The sequence below is a fragment of the Cyprinodon tularosa genome, unplaced genomic scaffold (assembly GCF_016077235.1).
Source record: "Cyprinodon tularosa strain WSP-4 unplaced genomic scaffold, ASM1607723v1 ctg100, whole genome shotgun sequence".
Taxonomy (NCBI): Eukaryota; Metazoa; Chordata; class Actinopteri; order Cyprinodontiformes; family Cyprinodontidae; genus Cyprinodon; species Cyprinodon tularosa.
Window position 1 is genome coordinate 29098 of NW_024037783.1, and position 19548 is coordinate 48645.

The following is a 19548-nucleotide window of genomic DNA, read 5'->3' on the forward strand; positions in this document are numbered from 1 at the left end:
AGGGTTTCCGCGGATCATTAAAAATTATTACAATTCATAAATTTTTTTGGATTTTTTCATTAATATCATTAAAAAATGTTTATTCATTTTTATGATTTTTATAAATTTTTTATTTTTCAGTGTAACAATTAACATATACCGAACGGAACCGAAAACCGTGACCACGAAACCGTGAACCGAACCGAACGGTGGATTTTGTGAACCGTTCCACCCCTAATAGGTGAGGGTAGGAACATAGACCAACCGGTAAATCAAGAGCTTTGTCTTTTTACTCAGTTCTATCTTCACCATGACAGAACGGTGCAGCTGCTGTTATAATGCGGAGGCTGCTGTCCGTCGATATCCCGCTCCATTCTCCACTCATCAGTAAACAGGATCCCAAGATACTTTCACCCCTCCACTTCAGGCAGGGACTCTCCTCCAACCAGTCCACGTGGCACCAGGACACCATAGGTCGGAGATTGATGATTGACTTTGTATTCATATCCTCAGACTGTCTGCCGCATATCTTGGACACTTTGGTTGAGTTGGACACGCTGGAAGAGGAGGAAGTCGGATACTTTGGGCAGGCCCAGCTGAGCAGTGGGGGTCCGCAGGGAATGCTGGTGGGGCCGTGTGCTCAACTTCTACCTCCTAGACTGCTTCTCCCAGATTCTGGCTGAGAGGATTCTCTTTTCAGTTTGGCTTAGGCACTGTAAAGAAAAACTGTTTGGTTATGTAAACTTAAATAATGGTTCACAGTAGAGGGGTACTGTAATTGGACTGTTTGTGGATTTATGGAAAGTGCTGAAGTTTGAAAGAGGTCATCATCACTGAGACTAGTTTCCAAGTATTTGGCACAAACAAGTCATTTAAAAAAATATGCCTGTACATCCATTCATTCAATAACATTCCTCAAAAGGTCCTGTGGGTTCAGTATAAATCAGACCTTCCATATTTGTGACCATGTACCGACCAATATTAACTCCACTATGTACAGCCCTAAAAATAAAAAATAAAATCATCCCTCTAAGGGATTCTAAAAACGTGAGAGCTGTCACTTTATATCTTGCTGACAATAGACGTAATGATGTGAAGATGGATGAATTTACATATTCTTTGTAGGTTGTTGAGTGATATTATTATGTACGTCCACTTCAAAACAATGAATATTTCTTTTGATGGATGGATTGAAACATTAGTTATATAAATTGTTCCTTATCATTATACGATCTCAGGATTTTACAATACTAGTGAGAATTTGAAGAGGGACAGATGCTTATTTTATGAATAATAACAGGCCACAGCATCATCCTTCATAACCTAATACAACTTTACACAAAAATTGAAAAAAAAAACAAGGTTCATCAAAGTGCTATAATAAAATCAAATGCAGGTACACAGGAATTAATACGAATAGATAAATTAGGTCACATTTAACAACTAATATGGAGTTAAAAGCCAGAAAGTCTAAAATTCAAAATAAGTGAAAGTGTTTCCTTTGCAGAGATGGATATTAACAAGTTATATTTACTTAGATACCTTTACTTGAGTAATGTAAAAAAACAAAAAACAAAAACAACAACACAGAAACGAGAGGAAAAGAATAAACTGGTTTCTTCCAGACAAGTGGAATTGACTGCAAGAAAGTTTTTTTTTTTTTTTTTCCATTTTTCCAGGAGGAATATGACAATATGTGCTGTCATATTTTCTCACATTTCTTTAGACACATTTATTTTAACCTACTACATGTAATCGGACATTTTCTATCTGGTGACATTCCCAGGCCTCAGGTATAAAGCCTTAGAAAATAATCCCACATTTTGAGAGATATGGTTAACTTCAGTAAATTATCATTTTAACATGGAAGTTGATTATTATTATTATTTTTTTTATCTTGATCAGATATCCTTTTACTATAATAAATGGAATCATACTTTCAAAGACAAGATTGTCTATAGGTTTTATGTGTCTCATTATATGTTGTTTTATGAAATAGAATAATTTATATGTTAAATGCAAAGAAAAAAACATATTTTAAGGAGTTAATGCTGTGTCACAGCACAATGCCATAACTATACGATGTAAAGTTCAGATAAGTTTTTTGTTCTTCCTTTATCATTGTCAACTTCTTTTCTGTTTTACTCCCAGTTTTAACTTTAGCCTCACTTGTTTTCATGTCAATCACATTATCTTGCAGTTGCTCACCTTTCACATTATTGCATCATCCATTATTTGGATTTCTAGCATTTTGCCACAATCCATAAATTAGTCTGTCTCTTTTTGCCATAACTTAGGAAAAAAGACTTAAATGTAGGAAGCAGTGCTGCAGTTTTCACTGGTAAACCTGTTTGCAAATAGTGTGCTCTAATGCACTGAAACCACAAGAAAAGATGCTCAGCAAATGCTCGACCAGTGATAAGAAATAAATGGTAATTTAAAGAGGGGCGTGGGTGGCTTTTAGCAACTGTTGGTTCTGGCAAATAAAGTGAGAAAAGATGACTCTTATGTAGCAGTTTACTTCTCTCCAACTCCTGGTGCCAGTTGGTGTTTTGGATGAGAAAGAGAGGCTTGAGTCTTATTACCACAGCAGAAAGGCAGATTCATATTGTGGAGTCCTTCCAAAGTCCTCCATCTCTTTATCAAATACACACACACACACACACACACACACACACACACACACACACACACACACACACACAGTAACACGCTCATATACAACACACACTCCATCAAACAGTCACAGCCTCACGCTTAATTATTCAGTCACTAATTATCTTTGCAACCGCTTACATAACTGAGGTTTCTTTTGTAAGGGGAGGGAAGAAGACGTTTTATAGAGAGGCTGCCGAAAAAAGACCAGCTTTTGAAAGTTTTGAAAGTCATCTGGCTGATGTGCTGACGCAACTTTTCAGGAGCTCCTGAAACAGCTTGAGAAACATTTAATTTAAGGAATATGGATTCATACAGAGGTTTTAAATGTTCTTTTTCCATCTGGATATATCAGCTGGTACTGGTGTTGGAACCTCATGTGAAAAGAAAATATATGTAGTTCTTTAGAATTGATCACCCAAAACACACACATATATTTTATTTATTTATTTAAATTGATTAATTGACTTTATTAAATCTCAAAGTGGAGAAATGTACTTGTTACATCAGCTCAAATAGGAGAAGAATGTGCCAAAGGAGGAAAAAGGTGCATAAACAGTATATACAGTGCGTCTGTATATATTTTCTTTTTATAGTAGGATTATTTTACAGGGTTATTGCACAGGATGTTTACATGGGTATTTACATAGATGAATATATATATTTATATATACAGTTATTGCACTGCGTGTCAAATACAGAGAAACAGGTTATTGCACAGGGTATCAATTAGTAATTGGACATTATACATTGCACAAGTCTAGTTGCAGTAGGGGTTAAGGAAAAGTTCAAATGAGCTTGATAACTGAGGAAAAAGTGGAGACATCATGCTTACTAATAGCTGGTGAGCCCAATATCCCACCTTAGATATCTGACATGCTCCTTGCATGTACAGTCTTTTATCATGTGGGCTTTAAAGGAATAGTACACCCAAAACATGATTAGCCTTCATTTTCTACTCACCCCCATGCTGAACAACACTCTGGAGTACTTTTTTGATATCTCAAATGCATCTGGAGATCTGAGAGGCTTCTTGCTGTCTGCTGACATTCAAATAATGGAGGTCTATGGTGCCCGAGGCAGAAAGGTCCATAAAAGTCCACAAAAAACGTGTCAATATTCCTCCATACTGCTCGTCCAATGTATTCCAAGTGTCCTGAGTGGGTAGCATCCAGAATTTACTCGAAACAAAGTCATTTAGAATGTTTTTAGAGCATAAACTGTAGTGTATAGGATTTCCTGAAAGCGCGTTCACGGCGCTACGGAAACCGCGGCAGACCAACCCAGACGAAAGTGCGCATTCAGCTCAGCAAAGAACTCATGCTCTTCCTCAACACTGAAGTCCTCAGACATTTTTCTTTCGTTGTTTCTTTCTTTGCACTGGTAAACAGCACATTTCTTCTTCTACGCTTGCATTATTGGCAGAGCAGACGCTGAATGCGCACTTTCATCTGGTTTGGTCTGCCGGCTTCCGTAGCGTCATGAACGCGCAGGTGCGCGCTTTCAGGAAATCCTATACACTACTGTTTATGCTCTAAAAACATTCTAAATGACTTTGTTTCGAGTAAATTCTGGATGCTACCCACTCAGGACACTTGGAATACATTGGACGAGCAGTATGGAGGAATATTGACACGTTTTTTTGTGGACTTTTATGGACCTTTCTGTCTCGGGCGCCATAGACCTCCATTATTTGAATGTCAGCAGACAGCAAGAAGCCTCCCAGATCTCCAGATGCATTTGAGATATCAAAAAAGTACTCCAGAGTGTTGTTCAGCATGGGGGTGAGTAGAAAATGAAGGCTAATCATGTTTTGGGTGTACTATTCCTTTAACTAAGACTATTCTTCTTAATTCTCAGTTAGACCTTGCTGGACTTACTGGCATGTTTTGGGTCATTTTTGATGTTGCATTGTGCAGTTTAAACTTTTATATTGATTTATTTAAAGTCCTTAATAATAGAGTTTTATCTCTGGTGGTGAGCTGACCAGGTCCTGCTTCATTAAAAACATCTCAAAACTATGAACCTTCCAACTTCATGCTTCACATTTGTTGTGTATTTTTTCTACAAATACTGTCAAATATACTTAAAACATATCGTTTGCTCTTGTATCCAAATAATGTATTTTTAGAATATAACGTCAGGCTCTAACTGTTGGATTTTTAAAGAGAACAACCACCTACTTAATATTGAGTTATTTTTTTTAAGATTAGAATAAAAGTTTATATAGTTATTTTCTTTAGTTTTTGTTGTTTACTTATATAAATATTTTTTTCAATTATTCAAACTGAAACTAACTATATTTTAGTCCTACCTTTTCACAGCTTCACATATTGGTAGATTATATTTCTCTTTCTGTGTTCTCCTTTCTTCATCCTCTCACCATTTTTCTAGCTTAGTCATTAAAACTGCAAACTGCTTCCTCATCCATTTAACGCCTCTTCGTAACAAAAGAGACACTGGCTTACTGTACGTTTCTGAAACTGCATTACTAAAAAAATTAAGATGCCCTTGACTTGACATCGTGGCTGGATCTCAGATTGTAGACTATTTAATGTTGCATTAAAAAAGTGTAAGTGGAACCATTTACTTTTAAGTTTTAGATTTACTAAAGATGAATTTAAACATTACCATTAGGGAGATTTTTTTTTTTTCATCTCTACCTCTATGACGTGGGGTAGTCGTTTTAAGAATTGCTTCATTTTCCATTAAATTTCTCTTTCTACACTGCTAACCGTGTCTCATTTGAAGGTTCCCAGCATGTTATTCTGCTTATCTCTTCCCCCCCTCTGTTCCCTCATCAGATGCTTAATCTGCACCATTGCTCATAAAGTCTCTAAGCTTATTGTTTTACAACCGCATTAGTTGTTACTCCTTGTAAGCACAACATTTAAACTTAACCTTTCCATGCCTGCTTTAATCTGCTGAACATACAGCATTGGGAGGCTGCAGTGGTTGAACAATAGATTTACAGCAGGTATGATTTTACGTTTTAAGCAAACATGCCAGCATCCGTGTTCACTTGTGCGATCTTAACAGATTTTTGGGTGTGTCATTACCAAGTTTGAGTCCTTCCCCATTGGGATACACTGACTCCTTGTAGCTAACAAGTCATTTCAGTGTAGATACAGATAATGTTCTGAACTTTATCTGCTGCCTTATTGGATAATGTAAGTAGATCCCTGCCAATTCATATGCAGCTTTAATGTTGGCATAAACCCCGTTATTACTGCAGCCATCATACTTTTATACAGTAGCAGCCATTCAAAATGGCCCTTTCCAGTCAAACGCCAGCCGAATGGCAGCCTACTTCCCTGCAACTCCCAGCAAAATCCCCTCCAACTCTCCAGCCACTGGAGTGACCCCCTCCTCCTCCTAGGCGTGCATATTGTTTTTACTCTGACTCCACCCTTTCACTGAATTACAGGGTTTGACCAGGAGATGATGCTTCTCTTTAGATCTTAATGTCCACAAATCTTGACAGAATATTTTAAGCATTAAAGGTTGATGTTTAAGAAGGAATTATAGGGGACCAGCCAAGGAGCAGCCAAGGGTCCATCAAGGAAAGTGGGGAGGTTTTAATGGCTACTAATGTAGTCTTTTAAATAAATTAGGATCAATTCATACTCGTTTTTTATTGGGACCTACATGTTATGAAGGACCCAGAGAGTCACCTAAAAAAAATCTAACATTTTCCAAGTGGAAAGTCATTTTTGCATCAAATTGCACACTTTAAGAGGAATTATTAGAAAGGAATTGTAAACTGTATTTATTAATCAATTAATAATAAATTCAATTATTTTATTTTTATCCATAAGTATAATAATAAGTATAATCCAAATGTTACTCCTCTCTAGATAATCAAGGCTCAACATCGTTCTTTTGGTTTTAACAGCCATTTATTGTGGACATGTCTTATAAAGCCCCAAAAAATGCCGTCAGAACTAAGAAGGGGGAAACAGAAACCCAGCTCAAAACAAATATAAAGGTTTACACAAAATAATTCCAAATAAAACAAAGTCATGCCTCATTGGTCGCATAAACTCCAGAGGAATAAAGATAATTTATTTCTTAAAGCTTTCTGGTGAAACTTCTTGAAAAACAGGTGCAAAAAAGAATTGTGTCAATCAATCTTTCCCATGGGCAACAACGTGACATGCGGAACAAAAATATAGGTTCCTCCTTAAATATTAATGTGCTTTTTAACCAATGTACATACATAAATTTAGTAAAAGTTATTTATTTATTTATTTATGATTGAACTTTTAATTTCAATACTAATATGTATTAACTCTTGTTTTTAACTAAATATTAAAATATTTAAATGAGTTGACTCTGATGGCATCTACACCAAAATATAAATCCGCTTATTAAATGGAGATTTAAAAATCTTATTATAAATACCTTTCCTAATCACACAATAAAAAAGGTATTCCTTATTCCTTCCAAAAAAAAGTAAAAAAAAACAAACCACTGGGCGTGTTTCCCAAGTTGAAGACTTTTTGCTTCCCATCCTGAAAGCAAAATGTCTGGATTGGCGTTAAGCTCCAGGCGTTTATAGAGTAGCCCAACTAAAGTCTTGTCATGGCTTACATGCAAACTGAATCGAAAACAGGTCCATTTTGTTTTTGCTTTTTCCTCTCCATTTATTTATTTTTTTCCGTGACCATTCTGGTCCCTGAGCACACTGAAAACCAGTTAAACCAATCCCAGTTGCTCATCTGATTAACCCAGTTCCCTAATTGGTCATGTTGCTAACTAAGTTGGTAGTCTAACCAATTAGGGAGTTTAACTGCTTTCCAGTTAGTGTTTATGACTAGACTAAGATGCTTAGTGTGGCTCCACACTTGTGTACATGCTGGAAAATCCCACTCCTTTCTTATCTTTATTTGATGTAGGTTAATATGAGTTACATAAACTCTGGCTCCAACATGCACTTACATGATGCTTAGAGTTAATGCACATGCACACACAGAGTGACACAAAAACAAATACGCTCCACATGGGAGCTTTCCACTGGTTAACATTTACAACTGTCACAACTAAACTTAGCGAGGTGTCATCATGGCATCAGTTTACCCCGGGCTTGCCCTCAGCCTTGGTGTTTAGGGGGTTGGTTGAGCTCTGTGTTGCTATGTGTTCATATGAACATCACCTTTCATCAGCATGGGCCTAGGTCACCATCCTTAATGTGTCGGAACCAATCTGGCATATGGATGAATACCACAAATGCCTCTGACATCATGGAGTTTCCACTGCTGTGCTCAGTTCAGTTCAGCTCATGGCTAGCGGCTTGGATGTTTCACATTGCTTGGCTGAAGCACAGGGGTTCCCCACCCACCCACTCACTCACCCACCCCTCCTTGACCAAACATGTCCTCCAAATCTATCATCAAACTTTGACTTTCTTTAGTATATATTCTAAACTTAAGTGGAATAGATGACATGATTACATATTCCTATACTAATTCAGTCTGCCTCTTAAATTCACTTTTATACCATTCTCAAAATTTTTTTTTCTTTAAAACAAAAGCAGCTTTAATTTGTTTTTATTGCTGTGTAAGTCTGTTTTATATTGTAACTTTTGTTATGTTTACTTATACATCATCATTTTAGATCTCTTCTTATACAGTTTTCATATATCACGAACATTAACCCGTCAATCTAAATAATTAACACCATTCCACAGTTCTTCATTCTGAATGATTGATTTTTTCATACTTTTAATACCTGATTGTTTTATTGTCTCTTGCTATATGTTTTTTTTTTGTTTCCTGTCTAATTATCTGAATAATTTCAATACGTATCTGAAGTGGTTAATGTCTGTCCTTTTGTTTTTAACCTCTGAAAAACACTTTTTATAATAATTAACTACTTGAAAAATGCCCAATATATAGTTTATTTGACCGACTGAAAACATTATCTGGTTTGCAAGATGTATGTGAAAATGTAATTTGGCCCTTTTCCACGCTTTTCTCATCATAAAATAAAAATAAATAAATTGAACTTTATTGATCTCACAATGGAGAAATTAACTCTCTGCATTTAACCCATCCCCATTGGGGAGCAGTGGGCTGCCACTGTACAGCGCCCGGGGAGTAATCAGGGGTTAATGGTCTTTGCAGAAAGACTCAGATTGGCAGTCTTTTGGAGTGGGTTTCAAACTCACAACCTCAGGATTCCAAGCCCAATGCCCTAACCACTAGTCTGCCCCTCCCCCATTTATCAGCAGACTAATCTGGCGTTATTCCTGGGGATTACCTCAGAGGTTTCCACAGCTGTCACTCACATGTTCAGCTTGTTCTTAAATATCAAAGGATTTGTTGGAGCAGACTCCAGACCACCTCTTCCATATCCCACCATTGATGGACTGGAAGGTACCATGTCCATCTATGGCCATCATTTCTGCACTGAAAAATATGTCTTTACACCATTTTAGAATGTTCTGTATTTTGCAAACAGAAAAGCAAACACCTTTGTTTACTCATCAAGCTACTCAGTAGCTCAGTGCTTACTTGTTTTATTTATTTATGTTTTCGTGTTATGATTTTTTGAGTGTTAGGAAACATTTTGAAGAGCATTCATTTTTCCATCACACACTCACATGGGCATCTGAAACAGGATAATATAACACCTCTAACTTTAGTCTCTTCTTTTCCATTTTGAATAATCCAATCAGTCTGTGTTCTCGCTTTACTTGCAGTTTATAGTTTCTCCATTTTTCTGTGAACACACCTCTGTTAAAATGATGTAACAACATAAAACATCAAAGCTTATTTTATTCTTACAATTTACGATGTAGGGAAGGAATCTAAGCTCATCCTTAAACTCATGCTTTTGTGCATTTGTGCTTCTTGAGTTTACACCAGCCTGATTTTAAATCTGGTTATCCTTGCCATAAATTAGAGCTCTCAGTAGTTTGTATTTATTTATTTTTTTAGTCAAAGCCCAGAAAAAATGGCCAAAGAGGTTGCGAAGTAGTTAAACTTTTTAGTAACACATTGGGCACATGTCTAAATGAACCAAGGAATGATTCATGAAAGGAAGATTAAAGCTTTGGAATTAATTTAGTTCATCAGACCAGAACTAAATTTGACAGGAAACCTTTCGGATCACTGCAGAGGGCTGCGCTGAAGAGACGTCCTCACTGTCTGACAGATTTGCAAAACGGCACTACGGGCAAATGTAGACAAGTCGGAATGTAGAAAACAGATTCACACCAAACTGACTGCTGAAAGGGAATCAAAAGATGCCTCAAAACATATTTGACCCGGTGCATGCACTTATGTGTGATTATCAAACCTTTATATCTGGAAATTGTTTCCTTTTTGTTGTTGTTGTCAAAAAAAAATTAAACTATCAAAACCAGGCAATTTAAACAGCATAATAATGATGCAATTGTACCTAGATGGGCACAACCAGAACATCACAGCTATGATTTTATAAGTATATCATTCTTTGAGGTCTGCTTTGCCTTGATCTCCTGTAGAAAAATGCAGATGTTGGAATGAGACATGCTATCATTAGATACTCCATCCTATGCTGCAATCAGACTCTCTCTCTGACTTTATGTGAAAACATATTACATTTTAAACAGTGTTTTTCTTTAGGATTTCTGCACGTATCTTATTTTGGGGTGTGTTTGAAAGGGTTGGAGGTTAGGCTTAATACCAACCACTGATCTCACTGACCTATAATAAGAGCTGCGACCTTGAGGAGTGTTGCAAGTAAATTTATCTCAACGACCCTCAGGAATGATGCATCAGGTGACAAGCTTCCTAAGAGTGGCATGCCATGAAAAACACAACACAGACCTCATTGTGTTTATTGGGAAAACCCTTTGGAGAGAACATATGACTCACTGTGGGGTCAAATACGGGATGGAAACTAAGCCTTTATCTTTGCCACAAGGGCTGGAGATGGTTAAGTCACAAAGTAGGGAGAAGTTCTCCTACACATCGTTTATCAAGAAATATCTTGTTAATATAGATCTGTATTATTTGTAAACTTTGAATTATTGGATTATTACTCATTTATACAGAAATCAGCAAGTGTGACATGAATATGAAGACTAATAAATGCCTCATAATTGTGCACACATAAATATTCTTGTTTGTCTAAATAATGAAGTCCCAGGTTTATTGTTGTTGCTGATTTTCAATATTTTTACCAATGAAACCAGTGTGCGTTTCCAGTTTTTCTGCTTTTAACTAGCAGGCTGGAGAGAAATGTCACCATTTTTCCTCATTTATTTGAAATGCAGATCACCAGTAAGAGCTGATCAGTGCAAAGGTGGCTGATTAATACATATTAGTGGCTTGTTTTTCTACTGCTAAATCCCTATTTATTAATATCTCTTTCTCTCTCCTGCTCCGTTCCTGCCACCTGTGGCTGTGCAACATAAGGTTTCAGCATGTACAGCGCCCAGACAAGCAAACACGCATCTCAATAGGTTACTAACATGTTGTTTAGTGTGAGACTGCAAACTGAATCATCCTGGATTCTCTGGCACACGCTCACATTTGTGAAGCTGTTGCAGGGTGGTAATTAGTGGAAGCAGGAAGGTGTTAACAAGCAGGAGCCACACGTTTGCAGCTGAGGTGTCGGTGCAAGCGTGCTGCCAAAAGTCACAGCCACACCTATGGCACCCAGAACCCTGTAAATAGGTGAACATGTACCCAAACTGGGATAATGTAATCAAAATACTCCCATTTCATGCTTTCACAGATTGTAAGTTTTTGCTTAAAGTGACTATATGTCCACCATAACTCTTCCTTCTACTACTCTTTTTTTTTTTTCCTCTTTGCCTCTTTTCCATGCCACCCTACTCCTCTGCCGCCTCCTCCTCCTCCTCCATTTACACAGTCTGAGTCACTGTAGGCAAAAGGTGAGCTGCCACATTCAGTTGGTTATTTTCATCGTGTTACATCTGAAACTCTCTTCAATGCTCTTTAATTTTACTTCCATTCCCTGCCTTTCAAATCATCCACCTCTTATCCATAGGTTGAAATCATGATTATTTTTTTAAAGCCTCTCAGCTTTTTAGTCACAAAGCAAATGTTTTGACTTGAGACAAGGCGCTCCATAAATCTACTCAAAAGCCAACTTTTGTTGCACGGCAGCATAACTTCAAATGTGCTTCCTGATATGTGAAATATCACCTAAGCTGTTGTGGACAGTGCTGTGTGTTAAGCATTTTTTGGTGAGCCTGCCTAGGATTCTTTTGACAAGTTGCGAAATATACACGACATGATTGCCACAGCTCACACTTGCCATGTGCACTACTGCAACAGAATCAGCACAGCTCACTGCTCAAAGTAATGAGCCAGTTCTGACATCAGATCATCTAATTGGTTATCTTATCTTTAGATATTTCAAATTAAACAGCAACATTGTAGGAAAAGTACGGACATATGCAGGACATATAGTTATTTTGTTGAATCTTTTCATTTTAAAACTGTGTTCCACTTTTAAACTGAGAACTACCCCATGCTTATTGTGACAAATGTTGAGAGATTTTCGTTAGATGAAAAAAGTTTGCCTTTAATGACAGCCAATTAGAGGAACTGATTTTTTTTATGCATTGTAATACAAAAAAAAAAAAATGTCCTCGGTTTTTATGTTCAGCTGTTGCTATTAATTTTTCCGATCTTCTCAGCTGTTTTCTGTATGTTTAGAGTCATCCAATTGGTCTCTTATCTTGTTTTCACTTGTTCCCTCAGGTTGTGGAAACAGTGGTTTGAGTGGAGACATATATAATGCCGGCTACCATGCAATCACCAACATAGATTATTCCTCAGTTTGCATTGGCCTTATGAGTGCCAGGTACAGCAGCCATCCCGGTATGACATGGCACCAGATGGACGTTCGCCAACTCTCCTTCCCGGATGCCTCCTTCGACGTTATCCTTGAGAAGGCAACGCTGGATGCCATCATGGTAGAGGAGAAGTCACCATGGGAGGTCACTCCTGAAACTTTGTGTTTCATTCATCAAGCTCTCACAGAGGTAGCTGTAAAATTCTTTGTATTTTATAGTACTTCATGGTGTGAGAAAAGTTTAAAGTGGTTCTGTTTCAAAGAGTACTTTTCTCATTCAGTCTTTGTTTTAAGGAGTTATCAACAAAGCATAAATATGTCTGATAAAATTTTGTTAAGATATGTTCACATCAAATGTGAATTTCACAGCTGGAGCTGAGGATTGACATGTTATTGCTATGTAGAGGGCAGCTCTGGAGAGCATTGAGGCTGAGCGAGGTGAAAGGGGAAAATTTAGCCAAGCAAATGACTGTTTGCCTGATAAATATGCCAACTGAAATTTGCAGGAGTTGAAAAATCTGAAGTTTTGTTTACATTCGCCTAATGAAATCCAGTAATGAACCAGGGGTGTGTTCGGTCTGTGAAAATAAGGAGGCCGGAAGTTTTTTGGCTATGGGTTCAAACAGGTCCAGCCTTCTCCAGCTTTCATCGCCTGTACGCTCTATCGCCTAGCAAACTCAAATTCTCAGTAGTGAGAACCCTACTGTTCTGGGTGCTAATAACATTTTTGAGGAGCTTCAGCAGCAGTACCATTGTCAAGCATATCATATTTAAAGGTCCCACACTGTACAAATATTCGAATTTGTGCTTAAATGTCAGCCACACACATTTACTCACTCAATTAATTCCACATGGAAATATTCACTTACTTGTATTATATATATATATTAGTTTAATATATATATTAAACTGCACTTGGGCTGCTTAGTGGCGCAGTGAGTAGCACTGCTGTCTTGCAGCAAGAAGGTCACTGGTACAATTCCCGGTCGGGGATCTTTCTGCATGGAATTTGCATGTTCTCCCTGATGCGTGGGTTTTCTCCAGGTACTCCGGCTTCCTCCCACAGTCCAAAAACATGACCATTAGGTTAATTGGCTTCTCTAAATTCTCCTGAGGTGTGAGTGTATGTGAATGGTCGTTTGTCCTGTTTGTCTCTATGTTGCCCTGCGATGGATGGTGTACCCCGCCTCTCGCCCATTGACAGCTGGAGACCAGCACCAGCACCCCTCACGACCCCACTTGGGATTAAGCGTGTTAAGAAAATGGATGAATGGATGGATGGATAAACTGCACTTACAATATTCACCTATGTTCACCGCCGTTTACCTTTTTCCTCTGAGCACGGAGCAACCGGTATGCTTGGACTCGCAATAAATCAAGGGATACCCAAGGCTACGAAAGATACACCAGATCTGTCCTTCAAAACGGGCAAAAAGAAGGCTGCATTTGTTGGCTGCATAAAAATCTTCCAATCGGCAGATGAATCTGTCCTTCGCAGGACACAGCCCCTGAATTCGATATATTGATACCATATATGGAGCTGTTAGCTACAGTGAAGGAGGCTGCGGAGATGGGCTTCTCTTAATCAAAATGGAAGTTAGAGAAAAAATATTGACATAGAAAGAAGTGGGGAATGATCTTAAGAGGTTCGTGGGTGGCTTTTAAAAATGCAGTTTCAATTTAGAAGGGCTGTTTTGTCGTCCTACCTCCAGTGCAGACTCCAACCACTTCTCCCTCCTGCTCTGTTTCCCTGACAGGCTTATCTGCTCTACCACTGTACTCATTACATCTCCAGTAGCTTGCCTCTTCCTACTCCATCTCCTTGGCGGACTTCCGCTATGTACCGCTGTTCCCCTCCCGGCCAGCCGTAGCCCCCTCTCCCCTGCCTTCTGCGCTCTGTCTCCCTAGCAGACTTAACGCTGTTTTAATTTGGCGCTAGAAGAATGAAACTGGGGATGTTTTTCACGTTCCGTGTGAATGTACCATTATATGTATAAATGACGAACAAATGTCAAATGACATTTATTTGCATTTAAGGAATCCCAGATGAAACAGCTACACATGTGTTCTAATGAAGAAAACATCATTTTCAAAGGGATAGGGCATCATAGCATAGCTAGAATATATCACTTACCTTCATACTTAAGCAAGCACATAAAGTCCCAGGCACACATTACTTCACTAAAGAATAAAATGTCTCAGTGTAGCATATCTTGGTTAATTCTACCATCTCTCATACTGTTGTCTTCTTTTTGCTACAATAACTCTGACAAATATTAAATATTAAGTAGAAAACATGAACGACAGAGCTAATCTAGATGCATGCTTGATGAGGATGCAAGCTATTTTTTAACTTCAGAAAATATACTAACTACTTGCATATCTAACTACCTACTCAGCTACTTTTATTAACTGTTTACTTGAATATAAGCTTTTATTTACTTTCTTTAGAGTAAGAGATAAAAGAAAGGAGTAAATGTTTGCACTGTTTCACGGACTCAAGTTTCGTTGTCTTTCACCTCTGATTGTTGTCCAAACAGTAAATGTCACCACTGTGATGATTGGAATGCCCCACTATAACAACAGTACACCAGCAAATTACTCTCTGACAGTGAAATCCGTAATAGTGGCACTTAACATTTCCACTCCACTGCCCGTAGGAGGACTGACAAGACGCTGAGTGTTGTAGGCTGTTGGCTGCTGCACTAACCACCGCATCAGTTTGAAAATGACAATGCTTTGGCCATTAGCCATGCTAGACCTTGACACACTAAGACAAGAGAACACCGCTATTAACTGAAGTAGGTAGCTCAGGGTTTTTATTAAAAAGGCTCAAGATACACTTACTGGCAGGTTTGAAGTGCAGCTTCATAATTTACAAATCAAAGTTGGGTCAACAGTCTAAAGATGCATCTGTTTCCATCTGCGTGCTTACATGACATATTTGTAGTCTAACTGGTGGTTTATTTTGATCACCTAAGTCCAAATGAAAGGTGCAATCCAATTGTTTTTCTTTTGTAATACAAATGCATTTCAATCAATCAGGAAATTTTGTCCATGTAAATTTAACATATTGCAATACAATCTCATTCTGATTTTGCTCAATCAGATCAGAATTTAACGATTGCTGGGTTAACATGACACTTTAATTCATCTCTTCATCCTGACAAGTGAGACTTGCAGTGCTTTAAATGTTGTTGGTTGTTTCATGGGATGCTGGGTTTGGTGCCAGTTTGGAGGTTATTTATCACTTTTCCATGTTTGAAATTTCCAACTTCAAGTCTGTGTATGTATATATATATATACATATATATGTATGTATATATATATATATATATATATATATATATATATATATATATATATATATATATATATATATATATATATATATATATGTCTGGCTAACCAACCAGACATCGTGTTGATCGACAAACAGCAGCAGAAGGCAGTAGTGATAGATGTGGCAATCCCAAGCGACAGCAACATCAAGAAGAAAGAACACGAGAAGCTTGAGAAATACCAAGGACTGAAGGAGGAGCTGGAAAAGATGTGGAAAGTAAGAGCAACAGTGGTGCCAGTGGTAATTGTAGCACTGGGGGCTGTGACCCCCAAACTGGGAGAGTGGCTACAGCAGATTCCAGGTAAAACATCAGAGGTCTCTGTCCAGAAGAGCGCAGTCCTAGGAACAGCTAAGATACTGCGCAGAACCCTCAAACTCCCAGGCCTCTGGTAGAGGACCCGAGCTTGAGGATGACACATACCACCCCACGAGGGGTGAGAAAACAGTTTTTTATATATATATATATATATATATATATATATATATATATATACATATATACATGTATGTATATATATATATATTAGTGCTGTCAATCGATTAAATTTTTTTAATCGCGATTAATCGCATCAATGCCTGAGTTAACTCGCGATTAATCGCATTTTAATCGCAAATTTTTTTTCTGATTGAAAATCATTTAAATACTCTCAATGACATACAAAAAATACATACAGGCTAGGTTTGTGCCAATGTTCTTTTTTTTAAATGAAAACAGGTCACAGACACTGATTTATGCCATAGAAACATATGGCAAGAAGATGGGGAGGCATGTAGCAAAAAATAACAAATATATAGCCAAAAAAAAAGGCCCTGAAAACAGGCTGATGTAAAAGACAGTCTTTACAGTTAATACAGTCTTTTGAACAAAGACAAGCATTTTACCCTACTGCTATAAAATGTAGTACAGTTAACATTAGATGTTAATTAACCAAGATATGCTCTAGAAAGTTACTTTTCAGCCTCTTAACAAAAATGAGAACACACACACACCCACCCACCCACACACAGACACACCCACCCACACACACACACACACACGATACCGACCTGTGGCGAACACAGACGGCAAGAGTGCCGTAGCAGATTCCATTTCACCTCAGTAATTTGTTTTCTCAGCGTATTTCAGGTTGCTACTAGTTACCAGACACTCAACTTGTTTGTTGGTGGTGGGGCTTAAAGAAAAGGCACTAGCGTCACCCAGTGTATGAGCGTCTTTTTCCCTTGAGGAGCTCCGCTCTAGAAGGGGGGAAATAGCCCCGCCTTCCCGCAGGCTGCAGCGGGATGTACTTGGAAAATTGTACCATAAAACCACATAGCGTTAATCTCACGTTAAAAAAATTATCGCCGTTAAAATGGCCTCGCGTTAACGCGATAATAACGCGATAATTTTGACAGCACTAATATATATATATATATATATATATATATATATATATATATATATATATTAGGGGTGGGACGCGATTAAAATTTTTAATCGCGATTAATCGCATGGCTGTGAAATTAATTAATCGAATTAATCGCATTTTAATCGCATACTTGGAAACAGCAGGAAGTAACTTTTTCCACATGGATTTTGAATGACAACACACAAGCTTAATAAACAAAATATTGTTTGTTTATTTTTTTAAAGAAATATCAACAGGCCAGTGCAAATTTTAAAGTTCAACATATTTAGGAACGCTAAACTCAGAAATTCAGGTAGCTCTATAGGTATAGGTAGAGCTTAATACTGCTTTTTAAACGCAAAAATGCAATACTCTCAAGTACATTCAGAACAAAAAGCCTCTGAGGCTTTAACACAATTCGTGGATTTATCAACAGTTCAACTGTTTACAAAAAATAAGTCAGAAATTAAATGAAATTCAGTCCAACTCTTTATAACATTGGCCATTCAGACAGTTCAGTTCAACATAAAGTGACAGTGATCGACCTCCAATTTTTCCCATTTGAAACACAACTGGCCAACTGGCCTCAGGATACACATTTAACTGATTACTTCCTCTCTTTCAGCCAGTTGCTGAGACATACTAGCCTGTTCACATTTTCGGGCACCAGTTCCTCAATGCTGGTCCACACATCTCCTCGCTCTCCTCTTGGTAGACACTTTAGGTCCTTAAGATCAGAATAAGAATCAGAATCAGGTTTGTGGTCACATTAATCAGAGATTTACAGAGTACAAGCTGGATGAAATTCATTAGTATACATGGTTTCCATCATCCAGAATCTCCTCTACTGGTTGTGCCTATGGTCAAGTCTAAACTGTCCAAATTAGAACTGCCCCAACAGCATCTTGTTTTAAAAAGAAATTAAAAATAGCATTATTCTCATCTGCCTTTGGTAATAGTTGGTTAATTATCTTCAATCCATAAAACAACATGGATTATTTTTTTCTGTTTTCATTTTTTTTACTCTTTAGCACATTGAATGACAATTATGTATGATAATGTGCTATACAAGTCATGTTGATGTTGTTATTCCATAAGCGAGGGGAGGGGGCCGAGGAAATAAAAGAGTCATAAGCAATAAAAGAGAAAAATAAAGAAGACCATTACACACCTTAAAGCGAGGGTCGAGTGCTGTAGCCACTTGTAGAAATCTGTGATTTAGGGCATCCTCACGCTGAGACAGCCCCTTATCTTCTACCACAGCAATGGGTCTGCAGTCGAGAGCCGCCCAGTAAGCCAGCACGTTGGTCATTTTATCGGCCTTGGTCTTGCTTACCCTGCCCTTGAAGCCAGTCAGCTGGTGTAGTGTGGGTTGTTTCGTCTTCCTCCCAGTTGGGCTAGCTTCCACACTAGTATCTGCCAAGCTAGCTGCTACATGCTTTGCGTTCAGGTGATATTTGAGGCTTGATACGCTGCGGTGATAGGCGAATTCCTTGTTGCATAATTTACATATGACCGCGCTCTTATCGACTCTTCCCTCCTGTATTTTAAAACAAAATTTCCCCTGCAAAGGACCAACTAAAATGTTTTCATCTGCTTCGTCTAATTCTTCCATGGTTGTCTCTCCTTCTAGTTTAAAGCAACATTCTTCTCTGTTCTTCTTCTTCAGTTTCCGTCCGACGGTATTCTGGCCATAGTTCTAATGCTGCCCCCACAGGTGAAATAATTACTTGGGTGAAATCCCAAACGACTTCCAGGAGACTGTGGTGTGCGATTAAAATGCGTTAATTTTTTTAACGCGTTAATATTTGTATGATTAATTAATCGAAATTAACGCGTTAATGTCCCAGCCTTAATATATATATATATATATATATATATATATATATGTATATGTGTAAGTTAAATGTAAATAAATGACCATGTGTGCTTTTTTAAATTCTATTTTTTTGAACCCATGATAAAACCAGTCCAGCTTAACATTTTCTGGTAAGACTTAAAGTTAGCTAAAGTTGGTTATCACAGTATGGACAAATAAAAGAACCCCCTACTCTTCTTTATGTGACTTCAAATGTTGGGAGCATATTTTGCATGTTTTTCCAAATGATTAGGATTGGGTGTTTAAGAATTAATGTATATCATATCGTGTACCTAGAAAAGTTTGTAACTACGTGGTTCCATACCGAAAGCAAGTGGCAGCTCCTTCTGGTGATGCATTTGCAAATATATACATTTAGAGATATCTTATGGATTGGTGCATAATTATTAATAGATTGGGGAAATATCATTTGAAAATGTTTCAAACACCTGTGTTTTCTACTTCTACAAGTTGTCTGGTTTTGTAACTTTATTGCTTGTGCCGTGCAC

General features: G+C 37.8%; 1 protein-coding gene across 1 annotated transcript in view; it reads left to right on the top strand.

Annotated features, from left to right (window-relative positions):
• Positions 1 to 317: 317 nt before the first annotated feature.
• ece2a (endothelin converting enzyme 2a) overlaps positions 318 to 19548 on the top strand; it is a 63861-nt gene continuing 44630 nt past the window's right edge. The window contains exons 1-3 of the mRNA XM_038308287.1: positions 318 to 605; positions 8867 to 9011; positions 12357 to 12640. Coding sequence (XP_038164215.1) covers positions 318 to 605; positions 8867 to 9011; positions 12357 to 12640 — 717 coding nt within the window. The remainder of the gene's footprint in view (positions 606 to 8866; positions 9012 to 12356; positions 12641 to 19548) is intronic.